Below are 26,457 nucleotides of genomic sequence, written 5' to 3' on the forward strand. Positions count from 1 at the left end.
ATGTTACATAGTGGCATCCCTGATTTCACCTGTATGCTTCCTCCCGGGGGATCATCATACTATATGGTGAGGTATTGTGTTGTGTGGACACACACATAAAGGACTGGGTCCCCTCTTTTCTGTCTTTCAAACCTCAAAGGTATGGTGTCACTGAGTCGTATTTAGACCACCATAGCTGTACTGGGACCACCCACAGTTTAAAGAAACTTGAAAATGACGTTGTGGAGTGCTCTTTGTTTCCCTGCACATTCAAGTTTGATGTGGTCCGTGGTCATGATGAATTAACTCAGTGTAGCTCAGAAAAAGACAGATGAGTGAGCTCACTGACAGATCCTCAGTTAACTCATTCTGCACCCAATAATAGACAATGCAGCACAATTACATTTTATGTGATGTGGTCATGAATCAGTTCAGAAAAACGCAGATAACTGATGGATACTCAGTTGACTCATTCAGCAACAATAGAAGGCAAATGGTGTAACATTTTAATGAAATCCAATTCCAAAGAATTTTAATCCAAATTACATGCACAACCCCTTTAAGAGTTGTACAAAAAACATGCTGCATAATTTTATAGGGAACACAAATGCACATCAGGGGAGTGGAGGGGTCTTCTTTACAGTCAGACGCCAGTGTAATCTTCCCATGGCTCATGGTCGCTATTATTCCGCCATATAGACTTCGCCCCGTTTCATTACCTCTATTTATTGCAGGTGAAGAAGAAAATCCTGGTGGAGGAGCTCCGAGATGAACTAGAAAGGAGCGTGAAGGCGGACGTTTCTATCAGCTACGACGGGACACAATACGGATCAGGAAATCTTCCCTTGCGAGGAAATCTCAATCGACTCTCAAAATCGCGTTGACACTTAAAGGGGCGGTTCCACCTTATTCAATAGTTCCAGATATCGGGGGCTCCTCTATTTATCCTCTGAATGAATTGGGGAGAGGCGGAATGCAGAATCTTTTCTTAAAGAGAACCTTTCACATTTTATAATGTGCTGAAAAATATTTAAAACTCGCCATATTTTTTTTCTATGCTAAAGGGTGTGAATACTTTTGAAATTATTTTTATTGCAAACCAAAATGAAATGATTAAAAATAAACTACTATTTTTAGAGTTGATAAAAGATTGGTCCAGGAGCCACAATGGTCGGCTGTGGCTAATGGACCGGAGCCCTGCGAACCACATCCTACCTGCTGCCATTCCAGGCACCGCTTATGATTAGTAGGACTGGTGTAGCGTCATTGTTGTGCCGCGCTTACTAATAAAGAGGCTTATACTGAGTAGTGATGAGCTGTCAATCAGGTAAGATGGAAAGAGATCCAGCAGCAGGGAGGAAGGACAGTGAGGAGCTGTCAAGAATGCTAGGTGAGCAGAGATCCAGCAGCAGGGAGGAAGGACACTGAGGAGCTGTCAAGAATGCTAGGTGAGCAGAGATCCAGCAGCATGGAGGAGGGACACTGATGAGCTGTCAAGAATGCAAGGTGAGCGGAGATCCAGCAGCAGGGAGGAAGGACACTGAGGAGTTGTCAATTATGCTAGGTGAGTGGAGATCCAGCAGTAGGGAGGAGGGACACCGAGGAGCTGTCAAGAATGCTAGGTGAGCAGAGATCCAGCAGCATGGAGGAGGGACACTGAGGAGGTGTCAATTATGCTAGATGAGTAGAGATCCAGCAGTAGGGAGGAGGGACACTGAGGAAATGTCAAGAATGCTAGGCGAGCGGAGATCCAGCAGCATGGAGGAGGGACACTGAGGAGCTGTCAAGAATGCTAGGTGAGTGGAGATCCAGCAGCAGGGAGGATGGATACAGAGGAGCTGTCAAGAATGCTAGGTGAGTGGAGATCCAGCAGTAGGGAGGAGGGATACTGAGGAGCTGTCAATTATGCTAGGCGAGCAGAGATCCAGCAGCAGGGAGGAGAGGCAATGAGGAGCTGTCAAGAATGCTAGGTGAGCAGAGATCCAGCAGCATGGAGGAGGCACACTGAGGAGCTGTCAATTATGCTAGATGAGAAGAGATCCAGCAGCAGGGAGGAGGGACACTGAGGAACTGTCAAGAATGCTAGGTGTTATGAACAGGTGATTCAGAACCACAATGGACCTGGTGGTTACGAGCACAGAAAATGACCTGATAGTTGCTAATCACATAGGACGAGCTCTGAGACGTGGGAACTCTGCTGACCGCAATTCCTAATCCTATCATACCACACTAAAGGTAGCCGTGGAGCGTTCCTGACCAGACCTAGACGCCTCGGGCACAGCCTGAGAAACTAGCTAGCCCTGAAAATAGAAAAATAAGCCTACCTTGCCTCAGAGAAATTCCCCAAAGGAAAAGGCAGCCCCCCACATATAATGACTGTGAGTTAAGATGAAAATACAAACACAGGGATGAAATAGATTTTAGCAAAGTGAGGCCCGACTTACTGAATAGACCGAGGATAGGAAAGATAGCTTTGCGGTCAGCACAAAAACCTACAAACAACCACGCAGAGGGGGCAAAAAGACCCTCCGCACCGACTAACGGTACGGAGGTGCTCCCTCTGCGTCTCAGAGCTTCCAGCAAGCAAGAAAAACCAATATAGCAAGCTGGACAGAAAAAATAGCAAACAAAAGTAACACAAGCAGAACTTAGCTTATGCAGGGCAGACAGGCCACAAGAACGATCCAGGAGAAAGCAAGACCAATACTGGAACATTGACTGGAGGCCAGGAACAAAGAACTAGGTGGAGTTAAATAGAGCAGCACCTAACGACTTAGCCTCGTCACCTGAGGAAGGAAACTCAGAAGCCGCAGCCCCACTCACATCCACCAGAGGAAGCTCATAGACAGAACCAGCCGAAGTACCACTCATGACCACAGGAGGGAGCTTGACCACAGAATTCACAACAGTACCCCCCCTTGAGGAGGGGTCACCGAACCCTCACCAGAGCCCCCAGGCCGACCAGGATGAGCCAAATGAAAGGCACGAACCAGATCGGCCGCATGAACATCAGAGGCAAAGACCCAGGAATTATCTTCCTGACCATAACCCTTCCACTTAACCAGGTACTGGAGTTTCCGTCTCGAAATACGAGAATCCAAAATCTTCTCCACTATATACTCCAACTCCCCCTCAACCAATACCGGGGCAGGAGGATCAACGGATGGAACCACAGGTGCCACGTATCTCCGCAACAATGACCTATGGAATACGTTATGGATGGAAAAAGAAGCTGGAAGGGTCAAACGAAAAGACACAGGATTAAGAACCTAAGAAATCCTATACGGACCAATGAAACGAGGCTTAAACTTAGGAGAGGAAACTTTCATAGGAATATAACGAGATGACAACCAAACCAAATCCCCAACACGAAGTCGGGGACCCACACAGCGCCTGCGGTTAGCGAAACGTTGAGCCTTCTCCTGAGACAATGTCAAATTGTCCACCACATGAGTCCAAATCTGCTGCAACCTATCCACCACAGTATCCACACCAGGACAGTCAGAAGACTCAACCTGCCCTGAAGAGAAACGAGGATGGAAACCAGAATTGCAGAAAAACGGCGAAACCAAAGTAGCCGAGCTGGCCCGATTATTAAGGGCGAACTCAGCCAAAGGCAAAAAGGACACCCAATCATCCTGATCGGCAGAAACAAAACATCTCAGATATGTTTCCAAGGTCTGATTGGTTCGTTCAGTCTGGCCATTTGTCTGAGGATGGAAAGCCGAGGAAAAAGACAAATCAATGCCCATCCTAGCACAAAAGGCTCGCCAAAACCTCGACACAAACTGGGAACCTCTGTCAGAAACGATGTTCTCTGGAATGCCATGTAAACGAACCACATGCTGGAAGAACAATGGCACCAAATCAGAGGAGGAAGGCAATTTAGACAAGGGTACCAAATGGACCATCTTAGAGAAGCGATCACAAACAACCCAAATGACCGACATTTTTTGAGAGACGGGGAGATCCGAAATAAAATCCATAGAGATATGTGTCCATGGCCTCTTCGGGACTGGCAAGGGCAAAAGCAACCCACTGGCACGAGAACAGCAGGGCTTAGCCCGAGCATAAATCCCACAGGACTGCACAAACGAACGCACATCCCATGACAGACGGCCACCAAAAGGATCTAGCCACCAAACCTCTGGTACCAAAGATTCCAGGATGACCAGCCAACACCGAACAATGAACCTCAGAGATAACTCTACTCGTCCATTTACCAGGGACAAACAGTTTCTCCGCTGGGCAACGGTCAGGTCTATTAGCCTGAAATTTTTGCAGCACCCGCCGCAAATCAGGGGAGATGGCAGACAAAATTACCCCCTCTTTGAGAATACCCGCCGGCTCAGACAAACCCGGAGAGTCGGGCACAAAACTCCTAGACAGGGCATCCGCCTTCACATTTTTAGAGCCCGGAAGGTACGAAACCACAAAGTCAAAACGGGAGAAAAACAGCGACCAACGAGCCTGTCTAGCATTCAACCGTTTGGCAGACTCAAGATAAGTCAAGTTCTTGTGATCAGTCAAGACCACCACGCGATGCTTAGCTCCTTCAAGCCAATGACGCCACTCCTCGAATGGCCACTTCATGGCCAGCAACTCTCGATTGCCAACATCATAATTACGCTCAGCAGGCGAAAACTTCCTGGAAAAGAAGGCGCATGGTTTCATCACCGAGCCATCAGAACTTCTTTGCGACAAAACAGCCCCTGCTCCAATCTCAGAAGCATCAACCTCGACCTGGAACGGGAGCGAAACATCTGGTTGGCACAACACAGGGGCAGAAGAAAAACGACGCTTAAACTCTTGAAAAGCTTCCACAGCAGCAGAAGACCAATTGACCACATCAGCACCCTTCTTGGTTAAATCAGACAACGGTTTAGCAATACTAGAAAAATTATTGATGAAGCGACGATAAAAATTAGCAAAGCCCAGGAACTTTTGCAGACTCTTCAGAGATGTCGGCTGAGTCCAATCATAAATGGCCTGAACTTTAACAGGGTCCATCTCGATAGTAGAAGGGGAAAAAATGAAACCCAAAAACGAAACCTTCTGAACACCAAAGAGACACTTTGACCCCTTCACAAACAAAGAATTCGCACGCAGGACCTGGAACACCATTCTGACCTGCTTCACATGAGACTCCCAATCATCCGAGAAGACCAAAATATCATCCAAGTATACAATCAGGAATTTATCTAGGTACTCTCGGAAGATGTCATGCATAAAGGACTGAAACACTGATGGAGCATTAGAAAGTCCGAATGGCATAACCAGGTACTCAAAATGGCCTTCGGGCGTATTAAATGTTGTTTTCCATTCATCGCCCTGTTTAATACGCACAAGATTATACGCACCACGAAGATCTATCTTGGTGAACCAACTAGCCCCCTTAATCCGAGCAAACAAATCAGACAGCAGCGGCAAGGGGTACTGAAATTTGACCGTGATTTTATTTAGAAGGCGGTAATCAATACAAGGTCTCAGCGAACCATCCTTCTTGGCCACAAAAAAGAACCCTGCTCCCAATGGCGACGACGACGGGCGAATATGACCCTTCTCCAAGGATTCTTTTATGTAACTCCGCATAGCGGCGTGCTCAGGCAAAGACAAATTAAACAGTCGACCTTTAGGAAACTTACTACCAGGAATCAAATCGATAGCACAATCACAATCCCTATGCGGAGGTAGGGTACTGGACTTGGGCTCATCAAATACATCCCAGTAATCCGACAAGAATTCTGGGACCTCAGAAGGGGTGGATGATGAAATAGACAGAAATGGAACATCACCATGTACCCCCTGACAACCCCAGCTGGACACAGACATTGATTTCCAATCCAATACTGGGTTATGGACTTGTAGCCATGGCAACCCCAACACGACCACATCATGCAGATTATGCAACACCGAAAAGCGAATATCCTCCTGATGCGCAGGAGCCATGCACATGGTCAGCTGGGTCCAGTACTGAGGCTTATTCTTGGCCAAAGGAGTAGCATCAATTCCTCTTAATGGAATAGGATACTGCAAGGGCTCCAAGAAAAACCCACAGCGCCTAGCATACTCCAAGTCCATCAAATTCAGGGCAGCGCCTGAATCCACAAATGCCATGACAGAATAGGACGACAAAGAGCAGATCAAAGTAACGGACAAAAGAAATTTTGACTGTACCGCACCAATGGTGGCAGACCTAGCGAACCGCTTAGTGCGCTTAGGACAATCAGAGATAGCATGAGTGGAATCACCACAGTAAAAACACAGCCCATTCTGCCGTCTGTGTTCTTGCCGTTCAGCTCTGGTCAAAGTCCTATCGCACTGCATAGGCTCAGGTTTATGCTCAGGTAATACCGCCAAATGGTGCACAGTTTTACGCTCACGCAAGCGTCGATCGATCTGAATGGCCAAAGACAGACTCATTCAGACCAGCAGGCATAGGAAATCCCACCATGACATCCTCCCTTAAGGGCTTCAGAGAGACCCTTTCTGAAAATTGCTGCCAGAGCACATTCATTGCATTGAGTGAGCACAGACCACTTCCTAAATTTCTGACAATATATCTCTACTTCATCCTGACCCTGACACAGAGCCAGCAAGATTTTCTCTGCCTGATCCACTGAATTAGGTTCATCATAAAGCAACCCGAGCGCCAGAAAAAACGCATCAATATCACATAATGCAGGATCTCCTGGCGCAAGGGAAAATGCCCAGTCTTGAGGGTCGCCACATAATAAAGAAATAATGATCTTAACTTGTTGAACTGGGTCACCAGAGGAGCGGGGTTTCAAAGCCAGAAATAGTTTACAATTATTTTTGAAATTCAGAAACTTAGCTCAATCTCCAGAAAATAACTCAGGAATAGGAATTTTAGGTTCTAACATAGGATTCTGAACCACTAAATCTTGAATGTTCTGTACACTTATAGCGAGATTATCCATCAAAGAGGACAGACCTTGAATGTCCATGTCTACACCTGTGTTCTGAACCACCCTGATGTAAAGGGGAAAAGAAAGACAAAACACAGTGCAAAGAAAAAAAAATGGTCTCAGAACTTCTCTTTTCCCTCTATTGAGAAGCATTAGTACTTTGGGCCTCCAGTACTGTTATGAACAGGTGATTCAGAACCACAATGGACCTGGTGGTTACGAGCACAGAAAATGACCTGATAGTTGCTAATCACATAGGACGAGCTCTGAGACGTGGGAACTCTGCTGACCGCAATTCCTAATCCTATCATACCACACTAAAGGTAGCCGTGGAGCGTTCCTGACCAGACCTAGACGCCTCGGGCACAGCCTGAGAAACTAGCTAGCCCTGAAAATAGAAAAATAAGCCTACCTTGCCTCAGAGAAATTCCCCAAAGGAAAAGGCAGCCCCCCACATATAATGACTGTGAGTTAAGATGAAAATACAAACACAGGGATGAAATAGATTTTAGCAAAGTGAGGCCCGACTTACTGAATAGACCGAGGATAGGAAAGATAGCTTTGCGGTCAGCACAAAAACCTACAAACAACCACGCAGAGGGGGCAAAAAGACCCTCCGCACCGACTAACGGTACGGAGGTGCTCCCTCTGCGTCTCAGAGCTTCCAGCAAGCAAGAAAAACCAATATAGCAAGCTGGACAGAAAAAATAGCAAACAAAAGTAACACAAGCAGAACTTAGCTTATGCAGGGCAGACAGGCCACAAGAACGATCCAGGAGAAAGCAAGACCAATACTGGAACATTGACTGGAGGCCAGGAACAAAGAACTAGGTGGAGTTAAATAGAGCAGCACCTAACGACTTAGCCTCGTCACCTGAGGAAGGAAACTCAGAAGCCGCAGCCCCACTCACATCCACCAGAGGAAGCTCATCGACAGAACCAGCCAAAGTACCTCACATGACCACAGGAGGGAGCTTGACCACAGAATTCACAACAGCTAGGTGAGCGGAGATCCAGCAGCAGGGAGGAGGGACACTGAGGAGCTGTCAAGAATGCTAGGTGAGCAGAGATCCAGCAGCATGGAGGAGGGACACTGAGGAGCTGTCAATCAGGCTAGATGAGTGGAGATCCAGCAGCAGGGAGGAGGGACACTGAGGAACTGTCAAGAATGCTTGGTGAGAGGAGATCCAGCAGCAGGAAGGAAGGACACTGAGGAGCTGTCAAGAATGCTAGGCGAGCGGAGATCTAGCAGCAGGGAGGAAGGACACTGAAGAGCTGTCAATTATGCTAGGTGAGTGGAGATCCAGCAGCAGGGAGGAGGGATACAGAGGAGCTGTCAAGAATGCTAAGTGAGTGAACATTCAGCAGCAGGGAGGAGGAACATTGAGGACCTCTCAATTATACTAGGTCGGAGTTCCAGCAGCACGGAGGAAACATACTGAGGAGCTGTCAATCATGCTATGTAAGCAGAGATTCAGCGGCAGAGAGGAAGGACACGGAGGAGCTGTTAAGAATGCCAAGTGGGCAGAAGTTAAGCAGCAGCGAGGAGGGACATAGAGGAGCTGTCAATCATGCTAGACGAAGAGATCCAGCAGCAGTAAGGAAGAACACCGAGAAGCTGTCAAGAATGCTTGGTGAACGGAAATCCAGCAGCAAGGAATAAAAACACTGAGGAGCTGTCAATCATGCAAGGTGGAAGAAGCTTCAGCAGCAGAGAGGAAGAACACAGAGGAGCTGTCAATCTTGGTAGGTGGGCGGAGATTCCGCAAGAGTTGGTGCCATGATTTTACTCGATGTCTTGCTTGTGGAAATGATGAAACTAATAATCATTGCACGATCCATTAATATCCCAGAAATGATAAGGAATTCGATATTCTGATTTGGAAAGATATTTTTATAAATTCAAACAAGCAATATATATAGGACACATTTAGCATCACACAGCTCAGTCCCAGAATAAAAAATATTAGTATCAAATACTCAACGAGATCCCAAACATATAAATATGTACAGCACTGACAAATTCAAAAATATCAGAAACAAGGATAAAAAAAGGATTTTTTTAAATACAAGACATGACTTTACAAAAAGATATAAAATAATCAGTCAAATATGTGGAAACATTACACAGCGCCTGAAAAAGGGATTGCAGCCAATCACTGGGTTTAACAGTGATGCCGAAAAGTAGGTGGCATGTGACCGCTGAGCCCAGTGATGGGCTGCAGCGGTTACATGCTGTGACATCACTGCTGAACTTGGGGTGGTGGAGTAAAGCCAATTTTCCGATTTTTAAACCAAACAAGTATATGGAGCTTTAACATTTAAAATTGGACATCCCCTTTTAAAACACAATTAGCATCGAAGCACAATTTTTCAAATCTGACGTGTGTCACTTTATGTGGTAATAGCTCTGGAACATTTCAACATGTCCAAGTGATTTAGAGATTTTTTTTTTTTTGTAACACATTGTACTTTATAGTGGTACATTGAAATAAAACACAAAAAAATATTGGATGTTTGATGAAAATTTTGAAAAATGAGATACCCTTTAACTACACTAAGTAAAAAAATTAAAGCATTTACGTGATTACGTTACGGCATTTTTCAAACTTCCATTTATTTTGCTTGAATGCTAAAAGGGTTAAAAGTTTTTCAGCAATTTTTTTCAAAGAAATTTACATGTAAAGTGACACTATGGGGCCTATTTATTGGTAAATAGCCAAAAAAAAAAGTGATACCATTTTAAAAAAGTGCATCAGGAAGTTTGTTAATGGGCTCATACCATCACTGTTCAAATTAAAAAACAGCCCGATTTCGGTGGGATGAGTGTCATGCAACGCTCATGCGATTTTCATGCGAGTACAATCCGACTTGTATTTTTTTGAGCTTTTACATAGAGCAATTCTCTGTGTAATTTTCAGTTTTCCAAGGAAATATTCCTCAACAATATATATAAGAAGAGATAAAAGGGTTTTTTTTTTTAGCAAATAAATTCCTTTCTGAAAAAAATTCCTTTCTCATTTGTTAACCAGCTGAGAGGAAGCCGACAGTTGGGGCTGATGTTTATAGCCTGGGAAGGGGGTAATACCCATGGAGCTTCCCAGCCTATTAATATCAGCTCACAGCTGTATACTTAGCCTGTCCTGGTTATTAAAATAAGGGACCCCCCTCCAAAAAAAAATGAAGTAGGGTCTCCCTATAATAACCAGCAAATGCTAGGCAGACAGCTGCGGAATAATAGGCTAGGAAGGGACCATGGATTTCATGTCACGCTGCGATTTTACTGTACGCGGCTGCCGAATTGTCAGGTTTTCAAAGACAAGAGTGTGTAAAAATCGGATGGTACACGCATGGTCCGAGTGCTGTGCGATTGTTTTCTCGCTCCCATTGACGTGCATTGGTGAGTCTCGCCCAAGATACGAGGACAATCGCAGCATGCTGCAATTTTTTTTTCTCAATCCAATTTCAGCTGAGCAAAAAAAAAAATAAAAAATTTGCAGATGAGCTGTGACTCATAGCTTAACATTGGTCACAGCGCAATCAGATTTTTTTCATCGGACTGTACTCGTCCGTTTTTCTTACAGATAAGTATGAGCCTAAAGGCAGCAAAACCATACAGGAAAACATATGGAAAAAAGGAGTAAAAAAAAATAGCAAGAACCTCTCGAGTAAGGAAAGAGAAACAACAGTCCATCATTAACGAAGACGTGAAGTTCGGTCATTCCGGAAGTTTGCTAGAACCTTGAAGGTATCCTCAAGTGCAGTCATTAAAACATGTACAGGTCACTAAGGGGTTCCTTTTCTTCCTGGCATAAAATCAGACCGTAATATTATAATGGGGAGTAGGGGGTTGGGGGGGGGACTTCTAAAACAACTTAAAAAAAATTTTTTTTCTTGTGTTAAGATCTCTGCTTGCTGCCACCGATTAAAATTCTTCTTTTTCCATAACCTTTTCAATTATGACATACATTGTTCTTTTGGAAAAACTGTTTGTGACTATAAAACCTAAGTTGTGAGAGGGGATTGTCCAAACTCACACACAGAAAGTAAGTGACCCCCCACCTATCAGATCGCCATCTAAAGTAACGCTTTGTATACAGGCGCAGCTCGGCCGCCGGTGATTTGCGCTCTTCCCTATCCACATGATCGTTGACATATTCGCCTCGGACACGTTTTTTGAGATTTCTTTATGTTCTACTACAGAATATTAATTTAAAAAAAAAAAAAAGTATAAAAAAGTTCTATAAAAGTCAAGTCCTGTACAATAAAAACTCTGCTGCATCACTGCACATGGCACGTCCCCTCTTCTTCCTCCGTCTCGTCGTGTGACACTTTGGCGCTGGCTTGCGCACTATCCGGTTCACCGCCGCACAAGTTATTGGACGCGCGACTCTTCATCAGGACCGAAGCGGAGCAGGGAGACAGGGTGACCATAGGAGCAGAGTCGTCCTCTGTGGCTTTTGTCTGCGGGATCAATTTATATTAGTAAGAGTTGAAAAGGGGTATGGGTGGGTGCAGGTCCCTACACAGCCAAGTGGGAGGAGTTTGGATATGCAATAAAAAAACAAAAAACCATAAAATCCAAAAGTGACACCACTGTCAATCAGATGATCACTGGGCCTGCTATACTGCAAAAATGGGTCTTCGAGAGGAGACAACCCCTTTAACCAGAGTGTGATAGGCTGGACTCGTCCGTACGGAACGTCTTAATTCTAGAGTTTAATTTCGCTGACTTATTTTTATTTATTTATTTTAAAAAGAGCAGCAAAAAAAAGCCATATAATTAAAAAGCGTAACTGCTCATTATCCCGACCCCGCGAGTGTCAAACTGCAGCGTCTGCGCCAATTAACGCAAGTTATTCCCGGCTCTCCCTTGTGTAAGGTTTTATATCAGTGTGCGTCAGTGGAATATTCACCACAATAGTCTGCAAAGTTGCAGCTCTAGATGTACAACTACAAGTCCCAGCATGGCCTTTCACAGCATGCGGTCATCTGAGACTTACCAGGTGGGATTTGCTGCCCCCTGGTGTCAGACTCTTTATGTCAGGAATGTTTTCTAGATTGTCGATACGAGTGTTCAATACCAAGGGGGAGTTTGTCTGCGAGGAAAGACGGGGGCTCCTCCTTATCGGCACCGCTGTCCTCCGGAGGACAAACGGACTTTCCTTCCCGGATGGGATATCAGAAAATCCTACAGGACACAAAAATATATAAAGTTCTCAATCTTACAAGATTAAACAAAGTGCTATGTATCCTATGCTATACATTTCCAATATATATAATATAGAAAATATAATCTACATAAATGTGCAACAACGGAGTGTACTGTACATACATTACTGATCCTGAGTTATATCCTGTATTATACTCCAGAGCTGCACTCACTATTCTGCTGGTGCAGTCACTGTGTACATATATTACATTACTGATCCTGAGTTACATCCTGTATTATACCCCAGAGCTGCACTCACTATTCTGCTGGTGCAGTCACTGTGTGCATACATTACATTACTGATCCTGAGTTACATCCTGTATTATACCCCAGAGCTGCACTCACTATTCTGCTGGTGCAGTCACTGTGTACATACATTACATTACTGATCCTGAATTACATCCTGTATTATACCCCAGAGCTGCACTCACTATTCTGCTGGTGCAGTCACTGTGTACATACATTACATTACTGATCCTGAGTTACATCCTGTATTATACCCCAGAGCTGCACTCACTATTCTGCTGGTGCAGTCACTGTGTACATACATTACATTACTGATCCTGAGTTACATCCGGTATTATACTCCAGAGCTGCACTCACTATTCTACTGGTGCAGTCACTGTGTACATACATTACATTACTGATCCTGAGTTACATCCTGTATTATACCCCAGAGCTGCACTCACTATTCTGCTGGTGCAGTCACTGTGTACATACATTACATTACTGATCCTGAGTTACATCCTGTATTATACCCCAGAGCTGCACTCACTATTCTGCTGGTGCACTCACTGTGTACATACATTACATTACTGATCCTGAGTTACATCCTGTATTATACCCCAGAGCTGCACTCACTATTCTGCTGGTGCAGTCACTGTGTGCATACATTACATTACTGATCCTGAGTTACATCCTGTATTATACCCCAGAGCTGCACTCACTATTCTGCTGGTGCAGTCACTGTGTACATACATTACTGATCCTGAGTTATATCCTGTATTATACTCCAGAGCTGCACTCACTATTCTGCTGGTGCAGTCACTGTGTGCATACATTACATTACTGATCCTGAGTTACATCCTGTATTATACCCCAGAGCTGCACTCACTATTCTGCTGGTGCAGTCACTGTGTACATATATTACATTACTGATCCTGAGTTACATCCTGTATTATACCCCAGAGCTGCACTCACTATTCTGCTGGTGCAGTCACTGTGTACATACATTACATTACTGATCCTGAGTTACATCCTGTATTATACTCCAGAGCTGCACTCACTATTCTACTGGTGCAGTCACTGTGTACATACATTACATTACTGATCCTGAGTTACATCCTGTATTATACCCCAGAGCTGCACTCACTATTCTGCTGGTGCACTCACTGTGTACATACATTACATTACTGATCCTGAGTTACATCCTGTATTATACCCCAGAGCTGCACTCACTATTCTGCTGGTGCAGTCACTGTGTGCATACATTACATTACTGATCCTGAGTTACATCCTGTATTATACCCCAGAGCTGCACTCACTATTCTGCTGGTGCAGTCACTGTGTACATACATTACTGATCCTGAGTTATATCCTGTATTATACTCCAGAGCTGCACTCACTATTCTGCTGGTGCAGTCACTGTGTGCATACATTACATTACTGATCCTGAGTTACATCCTGTATTATACTCCAGAGCTGCACTCACTATTCTATTGGTGCAGTCACTGTGTACATACATTACATTACTGATCCTGAGTTACATCCTGTATTATACCCCAGAGCTGCACTCACTATTCTGCTGGTGCAGTCACTGTGTACATACATTACATTACTGATCCTGAGTTACATCCTGTATTATACCCCAGAGCTGCACTCACTATTCTGCTGGTGCACTCACTGTGTACATACATTACATTACTGATCCTGAGTTACATCCTGTATTATACCCCAGAGCTGCACTCACTATTCTGCTGGTGCAGTCACTGTGTGCATACATTACATTACTGATCCTGAGTTACATCCTGTATTATACCCCAGAGCTGCACTCACTATTCTGCTGGTGCAGTCACTGTGTACATACATTACTGATCCTGAGTTATATCCTGTATTATACTCCAGAGCTGCACTCACTATTCTGCTGGTGCAGTCACTGTGTGCATACATTACATTACTGATCCTGAGTTACATCCTGTATTATACCCCAGAGCTGCACTCACTATTCTGCTGGTGCAGTCACTGTGTACATATATTACATTACTGATCCTGAGTTACATCCTGTATTATACCCCAGAGCTGCACTCACTATTCTGCTGGTGCAGTCACTGTGTACATACATTACATTACTGATCCTGAGTTACATCCTGTATTATACCCCAGAGCTGCACTCACTATTCTGCTGGTGCAGTCACTGTGTACATACATTACATTACTGATCCTGAGTTACATCCTGTATTATACTCCAGAGCTGCGCTCACTATTCTGCTGGTGCAGTCACTGTGTATATACATTACATTACTGATCCTGAGTTACATCCTATTATTACTCCAGAGCTGCACTCACTATTCTGCTGGTGCAGTCACTGTGTACATACATTACTGATCCTGAGTTACATCCTGTATTATACTCCAGAGCTGCGCTCACTATTCTGCTGGTGCAGTCACTGTGTATATACATTACATTACTGATCCTAAGTTTCATCCTGTATTATACCCCAGAGCTGCACTCACTATTCTGCTGGTGCAGTCACTGTGTACATACATTACTGATCCTGAATTACATCCTGTATTATACCCCAGAGCTGCACTCACTATTCTGCTGGTGCAGTCACTGTGTACATACATTACATTACTGATCCTGAGTTACATCCTGTATTATACCCCAGAGCTGCACTCACTATTCTGCTGGTGCAGTCACTGTGTACATACATTACATTACTGATCCTGAGTTACATCCTGTATTATACCCCAGAGCTGCACTCACTATTCTGCTGGTGCAGTCACTGTGTGCATACATTACATTACTGATCCTGAGTTACATCCTGTATTATACCCCAGAGCTGCACTCACTATTCTGCTGGTGCAGTCACTGTGTACATACATTACTGATCCTGAGTTACATCCTGTATTATACCCCAGAGCTGCACTCACTATTCTGCTGGTGCAGTCACTGTGTACATACATTACTGATCCTGAGTTACATCCTGCATTATACCCCAGAGCTGCACTCACTATTCTACTGGTGCAGTCACTGTGTGCATACATTACATTACTGATCCTGAGTTACATCCTGTATTATACCCCAGAGCTGCACTCACTATTCTGTTGGTGTAGTCACTGTGTACATACATTACTGATCCTGAGTTACATCCTGTATTATACCCCAGAGCTGCACTCACTATTCTGCTGGTGCAGTCACTGTGTACATACATTACTGATCCTGAGTTACATCCTGCATTATACCCCAGAGCTGCACTCACTATTCTGCTGTTGCAGTCACTGTGTACATACATTACATTACTGATCCTGAGTTACATCCTGTATTATACCCCAGAGCTGCACTCACTATTCTGCTGGTGCAGTCACTGTGTACATACATTACATTACTGATCCTGAATTACATCCTGTATTATACTCCAGAGCTGCACTCACTATTCTGCTGGTGCAGTCACTGTGTACATACATTACTGATCCTGAGTTACATCCTGTATTATACCCCAGAGCTGCACTCACTATTCTGCTGGTGCAGTCACTGTGTACATACATTACATTACTGATCCTGAATTACATCCTGTATTATACCCCAGAGCTGCACTCACTATTCTGCTGGTGCAGTCACTGTGTACATACATTACATTACTGATCCTGAGTTACATCCTGTATTATACCCCAGAGCTGCACTCACTATTCTGCTGGTGCAGTCACTGTGTACATACATTACATTACTGATCCCGAGTTATATCCTGTATTATACTCCAGAGCTGCACTCACTATTCTGCTGGTGCAGTCACTGTGTACATACATTACATTACTGATCCTGAGTTACATTCTGTATTATACTCCAGAGCTGCACTCACTATTCTGCTGGTGCAGTCACTGTGTACATACATTACATTACTGATCCCGAGTTATATCCTGTATTATACTCCAGAGCTGCACTCACTATTCTGCTGGTGCAGTCACTGTGTGCATACATTACATTACTGATCCTGAGTTACATTCTGTATTATACTCCAGAGCTGCACTCACTATTCTGCTGGTGCAGTCACTGTGTACATACATTACATTACTGATCCTGAGTTACATTCTGTATTATACTCCAGAGCTGCACTCACTATTCTGCTGGTGCAGTCACTGTGTACATACATTACATTACTGATCCTGAGTTACATCCTGTATTATACTCCAGAGCTGCACTCACTATTCTGCTGGTGCAGTCACTGTGTACATACATTACTGATCCTGAGTTACATCCTGTATTATACTCCAGAGCTGCACTCACTATTCTGCTGGTGCAGTCACTGTGTACATACATTACTGATCCTGAGTTACATCCTGTATTATACTCCAGAGCTGCACTCACTATTCTGCTGGTGCAGTCACTGTGTACATACATTACTGATCCTGAGTTACATCCTGTATTATACTCCAGAGCTGCACTCACTATTCTGCTGGTGCAGTCACTGTGTGCATACATTACATTACTGATCCTGAGTTACATTCTGTATTATACTCCAGAGCTGCACTCACTATTCTGCTGGTGCAGTCACTGTGTACATACATTACATTACTGATCCTGAGTTACATCCTGTATTATACCCCAGAGCTGCGCTCACTATTCTGCTGGTGTAGTCACTGTGTACATACATTACATTACTGATCCTGAGTTACATCCTGTATTATACTCCAGAGCTGCACTCACTATTCTGCTGGTGCAGTCACTGTGTACATACATTACATTACTGATCCCGAGTTATATCCTGTATTATACTCCAGAGCTGCACTCACTATTCTGCTGGTGCAGTCACTGTGTACATACATTACATTACTGATCCTGAGTTACATCCTGTATTATACTCCAGAGCTGCACTCACTATTCTGCTGGTGCAGTCATTGTGTACATACATTACATTACTGATCCTGAGTTACATCCTGTATTATACTCCAGAGCTGCACTCACTATTCTGCTGGTGTAGTCACTGTGTACATACATTACATTACTGATCCTGAGTTACATCCTGTATTATACTCCAGAGCTGCACTCACTATTCTGCTGGTGTAGTCACTGTGTACATACATTACATTACTGATCCTGAGTTACATTCTGTATTATACTCCAGAGCTGCACTCACTATTCTGCTGGTGCAGTCACTGTGTACATACATTACATTACTGATCCTGAGTTACATCCTGTATTATACCCCAGAGCTGCGCTCACTATTCTGCTGGTGTAGTCACTGTGTACATACATTACATTACTGATCCTGAGTTACATCCTGTATTATACTCCAGAGCTGCACTCACTATTCTGCTGGTGCAGTCACTGTGTACATACATTACTGATCCTGAGTTACATCCTGTATTATACTCCAGAGCTGTACTCACTATTCTGCTGGTGCAGTCACTGTGTACATACATTACATTACTGATCCTGAGTTACATCCTGTATTATACTCCAGAGCTGCACTCACTATTCTGCTGGTGCAGTCACTGTGTACATACATTACATTACTGATCCTGAGTTACATCCTGTATTATACCCCAGAGCTGCACTCACTATTCTGCTGGTTGTTCTGTTGACAGACCCTATGACTTTATGATACAGAGAACATGTGAGCCACCAGACTCATCTGTGTTCAGCAAGGAACGCAGAGAGATTTCAGCTCTGAGGCTTGTGGAGTTGTAAATGACGATGGGGGTTATACCTTTTTTCACCACCTCGGGGAGCCCTTCAGGCTCAAACTGTTCTTCTACTTTCCGATCTCCGGCTTTCTTTACCCTTTTGGTCACGACTTGGGGAGTTGATGGGTTGTGGCCGGTGTTTTCGGACTCCCTCCGCCTCTTGCCCCTTTGCTTTCCTTGTGTGGATCTTTCGCTCTTCCTTGGGTTCTTCGCCTCCATTTCTGCCCCTTCTGAGCTCGGAGATTCCAGCACTTCCTTCTTGGCTTCCAGCTCCTGCAGCCGGGACCTCAGCAGATTCACCTGCCTCTGGAGCGTTTCATTGGAATCTTCCAGCTTGTGCGTCTGGATCATTAGATTGCAGTATTTCTCCACGGTCTCGTCCGCCTCCAGCGTCTTCTCTTCCAAACACTGTTTTAACTCTTCGATCTCTGACAAGGATTCGCTCTCGCTGCTGTTCATATCTGTGCCTGCGTAGAAATGGAGACACACGTGACACATCCACAGCATTTACAGAAAGTATTGTTTACTACCTGGAGCCACCACCAGGGGGAGCTCCGGGGCTTAATGCATACGGTGTATTCATTCCTCCTAATAATGGCACAGTATGCTGCCCCTAGTGGTGGGAGGGCTGCAGACATTAATTCTTTCCTGACCACTTCCAAGGGCCATCACTTTTTTATTTCTCAGTCAATATAAACATACTAGATGGTGGCCCGATTCTAGCGCAAAAAAAAGGACCTGCCGTGTGCCATAAATATGGAATTTCTTGTAACCTGGTGTCAACGACGCTGTTCTCCTGAGTCTGGCGACGTTTTTCTTTTATTCCTGCGCCTCTCCGTTCCTGAGTTATGGCAGTCTCTTCCATGTATACAAATCGAGTCTTGTTAGGCAAGTGGGTGTGGTTTTCAGCGGTTCTCTGTGGGCGTCTTCTCAAGGACCACACCCAGTTGGATAAAGAGACTAGATTTATATATGAGGAAGAGGAGGCCATATCTCGGGAACGGAGAGGAGCAGGAGGAAAAGAAATACAATGCCGGATTCAGGAGAACAGCGGCATTTACATCAGTCATGCGACAGGTCCTTTTTTACTGAGGTTTGTGATGGGGTCCTAGAAACCAGACAACCCCTTTAAAGGAGCACAAACAATCGGAGTGTTCAGACTGAATGGTTCTGATGTACCGAGAACATACCGTCCCGCTTCCGTGTCGGGTCCTGCAGCGCCTCCTCCTGCTCCAAGAGTCTCTTCTGCAGCTGCCCCTTCTCCCCTTCCGGCTCTTTACATAAATTCATCCAGTGACGGAGATCACTACAAGTTTTTGCATTTTTCTTCTTCAATTCGTCAAACTTTATCTATTTAAAAAAAAAAGCAATGTGTGAATATGGCTTAACAATTTCATCACGTTTTTCACAAAAAAGATACAGCGCTTCCTGTCTGGGCGTTCTAGGAATACATGGCATCTGTACTGGCCAACAACATAGGAATTCTAGGGAGAGAACTCCCCTTGGATGGAAGTAAGTGACGGTTTATCACTATGATGTATGTTAGCATTTAAAGGGTTAGTCCAGATCTGCTCATTTCTGCATCCAGACTTTAGCGAGGGCAGGAGACTTCACATCTACCGATATCTGCGCGATCGGCAGGGATAGGACATGTGCGCCGCCTCGCCTGTCGATGGCACGCGCATCCCGGCAGATATCGGTTGACGTTCCGTCACTCGTACTGCTCAACTCTCAGTGTAGAAGTGAGCAAAGCTGGAGTAAAGGTACCGTCACATTAAGCGACGCTGCAGCGATACCGACAACGATGTCGATCGCTGCAGCGTCGCTGTTTCGTCGTTGTGTGGTCGCTGGAGAGCTGTCACACAGACAGCTCTCCAGCGACCAACGATGCCGAAGTCCCCGGGTAACCAGGGTAAACATCGGGTTACTATGCGCAGGGCCGCGCTTAGTAACCCGATGTTTACCCTGGTTACCGTTGTAAATGTAAAAAAAAAAAAAAAACACTACATACTTACATTCCGGTGTCTGGTCAGGTTCCTCGCCTTCAGCTTCCCGCACTGACTGAGCGCCGGCCGTAAAGCACAGCGGTGACGTCACCGCTGTGCTGTGCTTTACGGCTGGCCGGCGCTCACAGTCAGTGCGGGAAGCTGAAGGCGAGGAACCTGACCAGACACCGGAATGTAAGTATGTAGTGTTTTTTTTTTTTTTACATTTACAACGGTAACCAGGGTAAACATCGGGTTACTAAGCGCGGCCCTGCGCTTAGTAACCCGATGTTTACCCTGGTTACCAGCGAAGACATCGCTGAATCGGTGTCACATACGCTGATTCAGCGATGTCAGCGGGAGATCCAGCGACAAAATAAAGTGCTGGACTTTCCCCAGCGACCAACGATCTCCCAGCAGGATCCTGATCGTTGGTCGCTGTCACACATAACAATTTCGTTAACGATATCATTGCCATGTCACAAAAAGCAACGATATCGTTATGTGTGACGGTACCTTAATCCTTTAAATCGACCCTCCACGTTAGCACTGTATCATTCAAGATGGCATGGGGAGCAGTTGTGCCCATCCTCCCCTTCTTGGGTTCGGACTATGACGGGTATCTTGAATGCAGGTGGGCCGGAATTGGACTTAGTGGCCGGAGACAAAACCGAGGCTACCAGGTAAAGAAGTTTCAGTCCTGGGACGACTACCTGGAGATCCAATCTTTTGGACCTCCCCAAAGCGGAGGATGAAGGGGCTGGAGCTCAGAGGTCTAAGTTACCGGTAAGACCCCCAGAGATATCCTACAGACACGCCATCACTCCAAGACTGCGGGGGGCTACTGCAAGGACTATATAAAATACAGCCCCCGCCGGCCCTGCACCAGGTGCCGCCTGTGCCCGGACTGGCACTTTACGTCTGTACCAACGAGAGGTGTAAAGGATTCAGAAATCTTACATTTTAACCGGGGAACTACAAACAGATCGAGGCACCTTACAGCTTAACGCAGCTGCCAAGTCCGCGCTCACCTGCAGCGCCCGCACTTCCTCCAGCCGCCCCTGAGCTTCACACAAGGATTCATTCAATTTCCCATTGACGGCTCTTAAGCGATCAATCTCCTGCTCGCACGCACTAAGATGGCTCTCCAGTGACGTCGCCTTCTCCTGCTGGGGAGAAAAAAAAAAAAAAAAGATATGTTCTAAAACTTCTCTAAAAGTTTCCACAACTCCTCGTAGTTCCTTCCCCGGACTGGGCGAGATTTGATCGTTACGCTTTTAATTTTTCTTTCCATCACCGTCTTCCATAACTTTATGATTTCTTAGTCCACATCGCCGTACGAGGAGCTTGTTTATTTTTTTGCGGGACGATTTATAGTTTTGGTTGACGACATTCACATTTACAGCATCATTTAATGAAAAATTGAGGAAAAAAAAATCCAAATGAAGTGAAAAAATAAATAAATAAATGCAATTCCGCCATTGCTTTTTGAGCTTTTGTTGATTTTGGGAGGGCGCTCAGTGTGCTGTAAAAGTGACCCGACAAGATTATTCTCCAGGTCAGTACAATTACGGCAGAAACCAAATTGTATAGTGGTTTATACGTTTTCATGGCTAAAAGGTTTCTCACACTTAAATGCTTCAGATCACCAAACTAATGTAAATATTACACATAGAGAACACAAGTAACAGAAAATGAGGTTTATAAATGAAGGTCTTTATTAATAATCTTTAAATAATCTTTATTTTTATTTAGCGCTAACATATTCCGCAGCGCTTTACAGTTTGCACACATTATCATCGCTGTCCCCAATGGGGCTCACAATCTAAACTCCCTATCAGTATGTCTTTGGAATGTGGGAGGAAACCGGAGAACCCGGAGGAAACCCACGCAAACACGGAGAGAACATACAAACTCCTTGCAGATGTTGTTCCTTGGTGGGATTCGAACCCAGAACTCCAGCGCTGCAGGGCTGCTGTGTTAACCACTGAGCCACCGTGCTGCTCACTCCTTATTAGTAAGGGAAAAAGAAATCCAAACCTACAGGGTCCGGTGTGCTCCTAGCTGTAGTAAATTCTCCCTTGGGGATGACATATATAGTATTTTTAGAGTGTAAGCTAGATCATAACAACATTGTGTTCCCAGCAGTGTCCTTTCTGAATAAGGATGAGTCCGCCTTGTTGGTAATGGCATTGTCCTGTAGTATAATGTCCGAAAAAAGAGTTTTATCGGATAGCGGATTGTGAATGTAATATTGCACTTATTAGAATGCAAATATGACACAAAATCCGACTTTGTGGATGTATTTCCCTTCCACACTATGAGCACATCGTCAACATACCTACCGAACGAAAGGATTGTTAATCGAAAAAATGTGTATTTCCTCAAACCAAGCCATAAAGAGAATTGGAAGAGGGAAAATTTGGACCCCAGTATTTGCAGGGTCCTGTGTGATAAAGTGATTGCCCCTAAACCTAATAACTGGTTGGGCCACCCTTAGCAGCAACAATTGCAATCAAGCGTTTGCGAGAACCGGCAATGAGTCTCTTACAACGCTCTGGAGGAATTTTGGCCGCTCATCGTTGCGGAATTGTTGTAATTTAGCCACATTGGAGGGTTTCCCCTCTTTTTCCCCTTAATTAAGGCTGTTTCCATACACCAGAAATGTGTCAGGTCCTGAGGTTTCTATTTTATGTTTTTAATCTGTTTTTTTTTCCCCCCGTAAAAAAAAATACTTTTTATTATGTGCTGGATGGTTGTGCCGATAAACTTCCCTTTTCTCTACTGGTGGCCCAACCAGTTATTAGGTTTAGGGCCCAATCACGTTATCACACAGGACCCTGTAGGTTTGGATTTCTTTTTTCCCCTTAATAATAAAAACCTTCATTTATAAACTGCAGTTTGTGATATCTTTGTCTAATATTTACATTTGTTTGGTGATCTGATACTTTTAAGTGTGACAAACATGCAAAAAAATAAGAAATCAGGAAGGGAGCAAACACTTGTTCATTCAACTGTATCTAAAACACTAATAATAAATAATAATAAAATATTAAAATTGATAACAATAATAAATTACAATTTTGTGTCCACATTTTCTGAAATCCAGGCCTTTTTTTCCCCCTTTGTCTTTTCTAATTTTTGCACTGGAAAAAAGAGGCACAATTCAAATTTTTATATATAGTCATAAAAACTAAAAAATTTTTTTTTAATAAAAAAAACTTTAGTTCCCAGAGGAGATTTGAACCTAAAGTATATAGCAAAAATCTGGTCTCCTGTTTCATAGGAGTACCAAGATGGCTGCGACACTACTAGACCCCTAAACTGCCATGGCAACCCATCATTACCCCGTGATCGCTCCACTTAAATACCGCTGTCAGGGATTGATAGCGGGATTTAATTGCTAAACAGCAGCGATCAGAACTCAGCTCCGGTTGCTGCTGTTAAAATCAGGTGCTGGCTGTACAATCGAGCTGGCACCTGCTGTGCATGTATGTCACATGTTGACAAGGGATTAACATCAGTAAACCACTGACTTTTCCGCATACTCATAATTCCCATAACTCCTCTCTTTACAGTCCATTCTGCTGGAGACAGATTGCACTTGACAACAGGACAGTGAGCTGCACTAAAGGTCGCCCCCTAATGGAGGACACTCTGGAGTGATTTCTCGGGGTAAATGAAATACTTTGAGCTTCTGTTAGTCAGTGCATCAGCCAACATACGGAAATGACAGCATACAGGCTGGTGCAACCAGCGAGGACGGCTCGCCAGCGCCGCTCATACATCCCATACACTGGGAGGATTTTTATTTTTTTTTTACTTATCCAATGTGTACAATGGCTTAGCAGCCATCACTCACTCACCTGTTTCCTCATCTCATCCAGCAGGGATCGGTGACGGGACTCCGCCTGGAGGAGACGCGTTTCATGCTCCGTTACATCATCCTTGTGTCTCTGTGCCTGAGATTCCAGCTCCTTGTGCAAGGAAGCGACAGACGCCTTCATTTCTGCAGCCTCGGTCGCAGCGGTCAGGAGCTGAGCCTGTGGAGCACAGACAGCACTTGTATACATGCAGAGCATCACTACTGGCATAGAACAGCAGCTCCTGTGCGGCAATATCCGACGGAGAGGCAAAGGGTCGGGTGCACGGATCTGGCACAGCCGCGCGGGCTCACATGAAAGCCCGGAGCTGCACCCAGACACAGCCGTGCGGGCTCACATGAATGGTCCAAGCTGTACCCAGACACAGCCGTGCGGGCTCACATGAAAGCTCCGAGCTGCATCCAGATACAGCCGCGCGGGCTCACATGAAAGCTCCGAGCTGTACCCAGACACAGACGCGCGGGCTCACATGAAAGCTCCGAGCTGAATCCAGATACAGCCGCGCGGGCTCACATGAAAGCTCCGAGCTGCACCCAGACACAGCCGTGTGGGCTCACATGAATGGTCCGAGCTGCACCCAGACACAGCCGCGCGGGCTCACATGAATCGTCCGAGCTGCACCCAGACACAGCCGCGGAGGCTCACATGAATGGTCCGAGCTGTTCCCAATCACAGCCGTGCGGGCTCACATGAATGGTCCGAACTCCACCCAGACACTGGCACAGCCGCGTGGGCTCACATGAATGGCCCGAGCTGCACCCAGACACAGCCGCGCGGGCTCACATGAATGGTCCGAGCTGCACCCAGACACAGCCGCGCGGGCTCACATGAAAGCTCCGAGCTGCACCCAGACACAGCCGTGTGGGCTCATAAGAATGGTCCGAGCTGCACCCAGACACAGCCGCGCGGGCTCACATGAATCGTCCGAGCTGCACCCAGACACAGCCGCGGAGGCTCACATGAATGGTCCGAGCTGTTCCCAATCACAGCCGTGCGGGCTCACATGAATGGTCCGAACTCCACCCAGACACAGCCGCGCGAGCTCACATGAATGGTCCGAGCTGTATCCAGACAAAGCTGTGTGGGCTCATATGAATGGTCCGAGCTGCACCCAGACACAGCCGTGCGGGCTCACATGAATGGTCCGAGCTGTACCCAGACACAGCCGCGCGGGCTCACATGAATGGTCCGAGCTGCACCCAGACACAGCCGCGCGGGCTCACATTTATGGCCCGAGCTGCACCCAGATACTGGCACATCCGCGCGGGCTCACATTTATGACCCAAGCTGCACCCAGACACTGGCACAGCCGCACGGGCTCGCATGAATGGTCCCAGCTGCACCTATGGTGCGATCTCTAAGAGCAGAGGTAATTTTCTGATGACACGCTCCCTTTAAAAGGGGTCGTATTAATAATTAACCAAGATGCAAAAGTGTCATCAAATAATGGCTATTCCCTGTTATTTCCCCTGATGTTCCAGTGCAGGTTGTCCTATTGTCTCTGGTTGATGATGGCTGCAGCGGTCACGTATCATAGCACTGGTACAAACTGGTACAGGGGCGCAGACTAAGTGGTGGCGGCGGCAGTAAAACATGGAAAAAAAATAAAATAGAAAACATGGGGACAGGTTTATTACTATGGATGCTAGTTTGCTGCCTCTTTAGAGTGCCTGGTGTAAGTTTACACCACTCACTGATTGGTGACTTTGTGTAAGAAATCTGCACCAAAAAATGTTGATGCATTTTTTTTTTTGTGCGTAGCATTTCATATCAGAGCATGCCCACTTCAGGGTAGGCCACATCCTTTACGGCAAAGCCATACCCCTTGTCAGACAAACCACAAAAAGTGTCTAAAACACATAATAAATATGGTACAAATTGGCGCATTTAGCAAAAAGTAAATCTCCCCCAATATTTTTATATAGAAGAGTAACTTACTCTGCTGACCTCCTGCTGCCCCCTGATTGCCTGCAGCTCCTCATCCAGACCTTCCCGTTCACAACAGTTCTGCTCATGAATATTTTTGACATGTAGATCGGCCTCTTGTAATTTATTCTGCAACCCACGACAGTTTTCTTCCAGCTCTGCCACCTGCGGAGAGGAAAAGATAAAGACGTAGCAAATCTTCTTGGCTAAGAATCTTCAACTATTTTGAATCTATTCTATATTGTCTCCATGGTTACAGACAACAAATAAAACCAGTGTAGTCAGATCCTGTAGTTAGATAATTTTTTTCTGTCCTCCCTACTACTAGTAATTGAGATTTAGTAAGCAAACAAGTCGGAACATGTGGAAAGTGGACATGCCCTTTATTTTGGTTCTGCATTCCTAGGTTTCCTACTGTGGTCACAGACTCCACTGAAGAACGATTAATTTTCAAAAACAAAAAATGGTAGAAAAGCAAAATTACGGATTTGGGTGTTGAAATTCAAGCGATGTCTAAAAAAAAAAAAACACAGTAGTGAGGGGTCACATGCCTTTTCAAATACTCGCAAAGATCTGTCAACAGGTACAAGACAGGCAAAAACAAGTGGTTCTTCCAGAAGCTGCAGTTCTACATCACTT

General features: G+C 45.1%; 2 protein-coding genes across 4 annotated transcripts in view; one reads left to right on the forward strand and one right to left on the reverse strand.

Annotated features, from left to right (window-relative positions):
• LOC138681194 (spermatogenesis-associated protein 7 homolog) overlaps positions 1 to 1,285 on the forward strand; it is a 121,886-nt gene extending 120,601 nt beyond the window's left edge. Inside the window, exon 11 of the mRNA XM_069768498.1 lies at positions 714 to 1,285. Coding sequence (XP_069624599.1) covers positions 714 to 863 — 150 coding nt within the window. The 3' untranslated portion in view covers positions 864 to 1,285. The remainder of the gene's footprint in view (positions 1 to 713) is intronic.
• Positions 1,286 to 9,713: 8,428 nt separating this feature from the next.
• CENPF (centromere protein F) overlaps positions 9,714 to 26,457 on the reverse strand; it is a 57,261-nt gene continuing 40,517 nt past the window's right edge. For 2 of the 3 annotated variants that reach the window (XM_069768502.1, XM_069768500.1), the window contains 7 exons: positions 25,831 to 25,983; positions 23,875 to 24,051; positions 21,040 to 21,177; positions 19,214 to 19,373; positions 18,047 to 18,490; positions 11,912 to 12,099; positions 9,714 to 11,372 (listed from right to left, as the gene is read on the reverse strand). In XM_069768502.1, coding sequence (XP_069624603.1) covers positions 11,190 to 11,372; positions 11,912 to 12,099; positions 18,047 to 18,490; positions 19,214 to 19,373; positions 21,040 to 21,177; positions 23,875 to 24,051; positions 25,831 to 25,983 — 1,443 coding nt within the window. In that variant the 3' untranslated portion in view covers positions 9,714 to 11,189. The remainder of the gene's footprint in view (positions 11,373 to 11,911; positions 12,100 to 18,046; positions 18,491 to 19,213; positions 19,374 to 21,039; positions 21,178 to 23,874; positions 24,052 to 25,830; positions 25,984 to 26,457) is intronic. The other variant, XM_069768501.1, reaches the window with a different exon arrangement.

This window comes from Ranitomeya imitator, chromosome 5, assembly GCF_032444005.1.
Source record: "Ranitomeya imitator isolate aRanImi1 chromosome 5, aRanImi1.pri, whole genome shotgun sequence".
Lineage (NCBI taxonomy): Eukaryota > Metazoa > Chordata > Amphibia > Anura > Dendrobatidae > Ranitomeya > Ranitomeya imitator.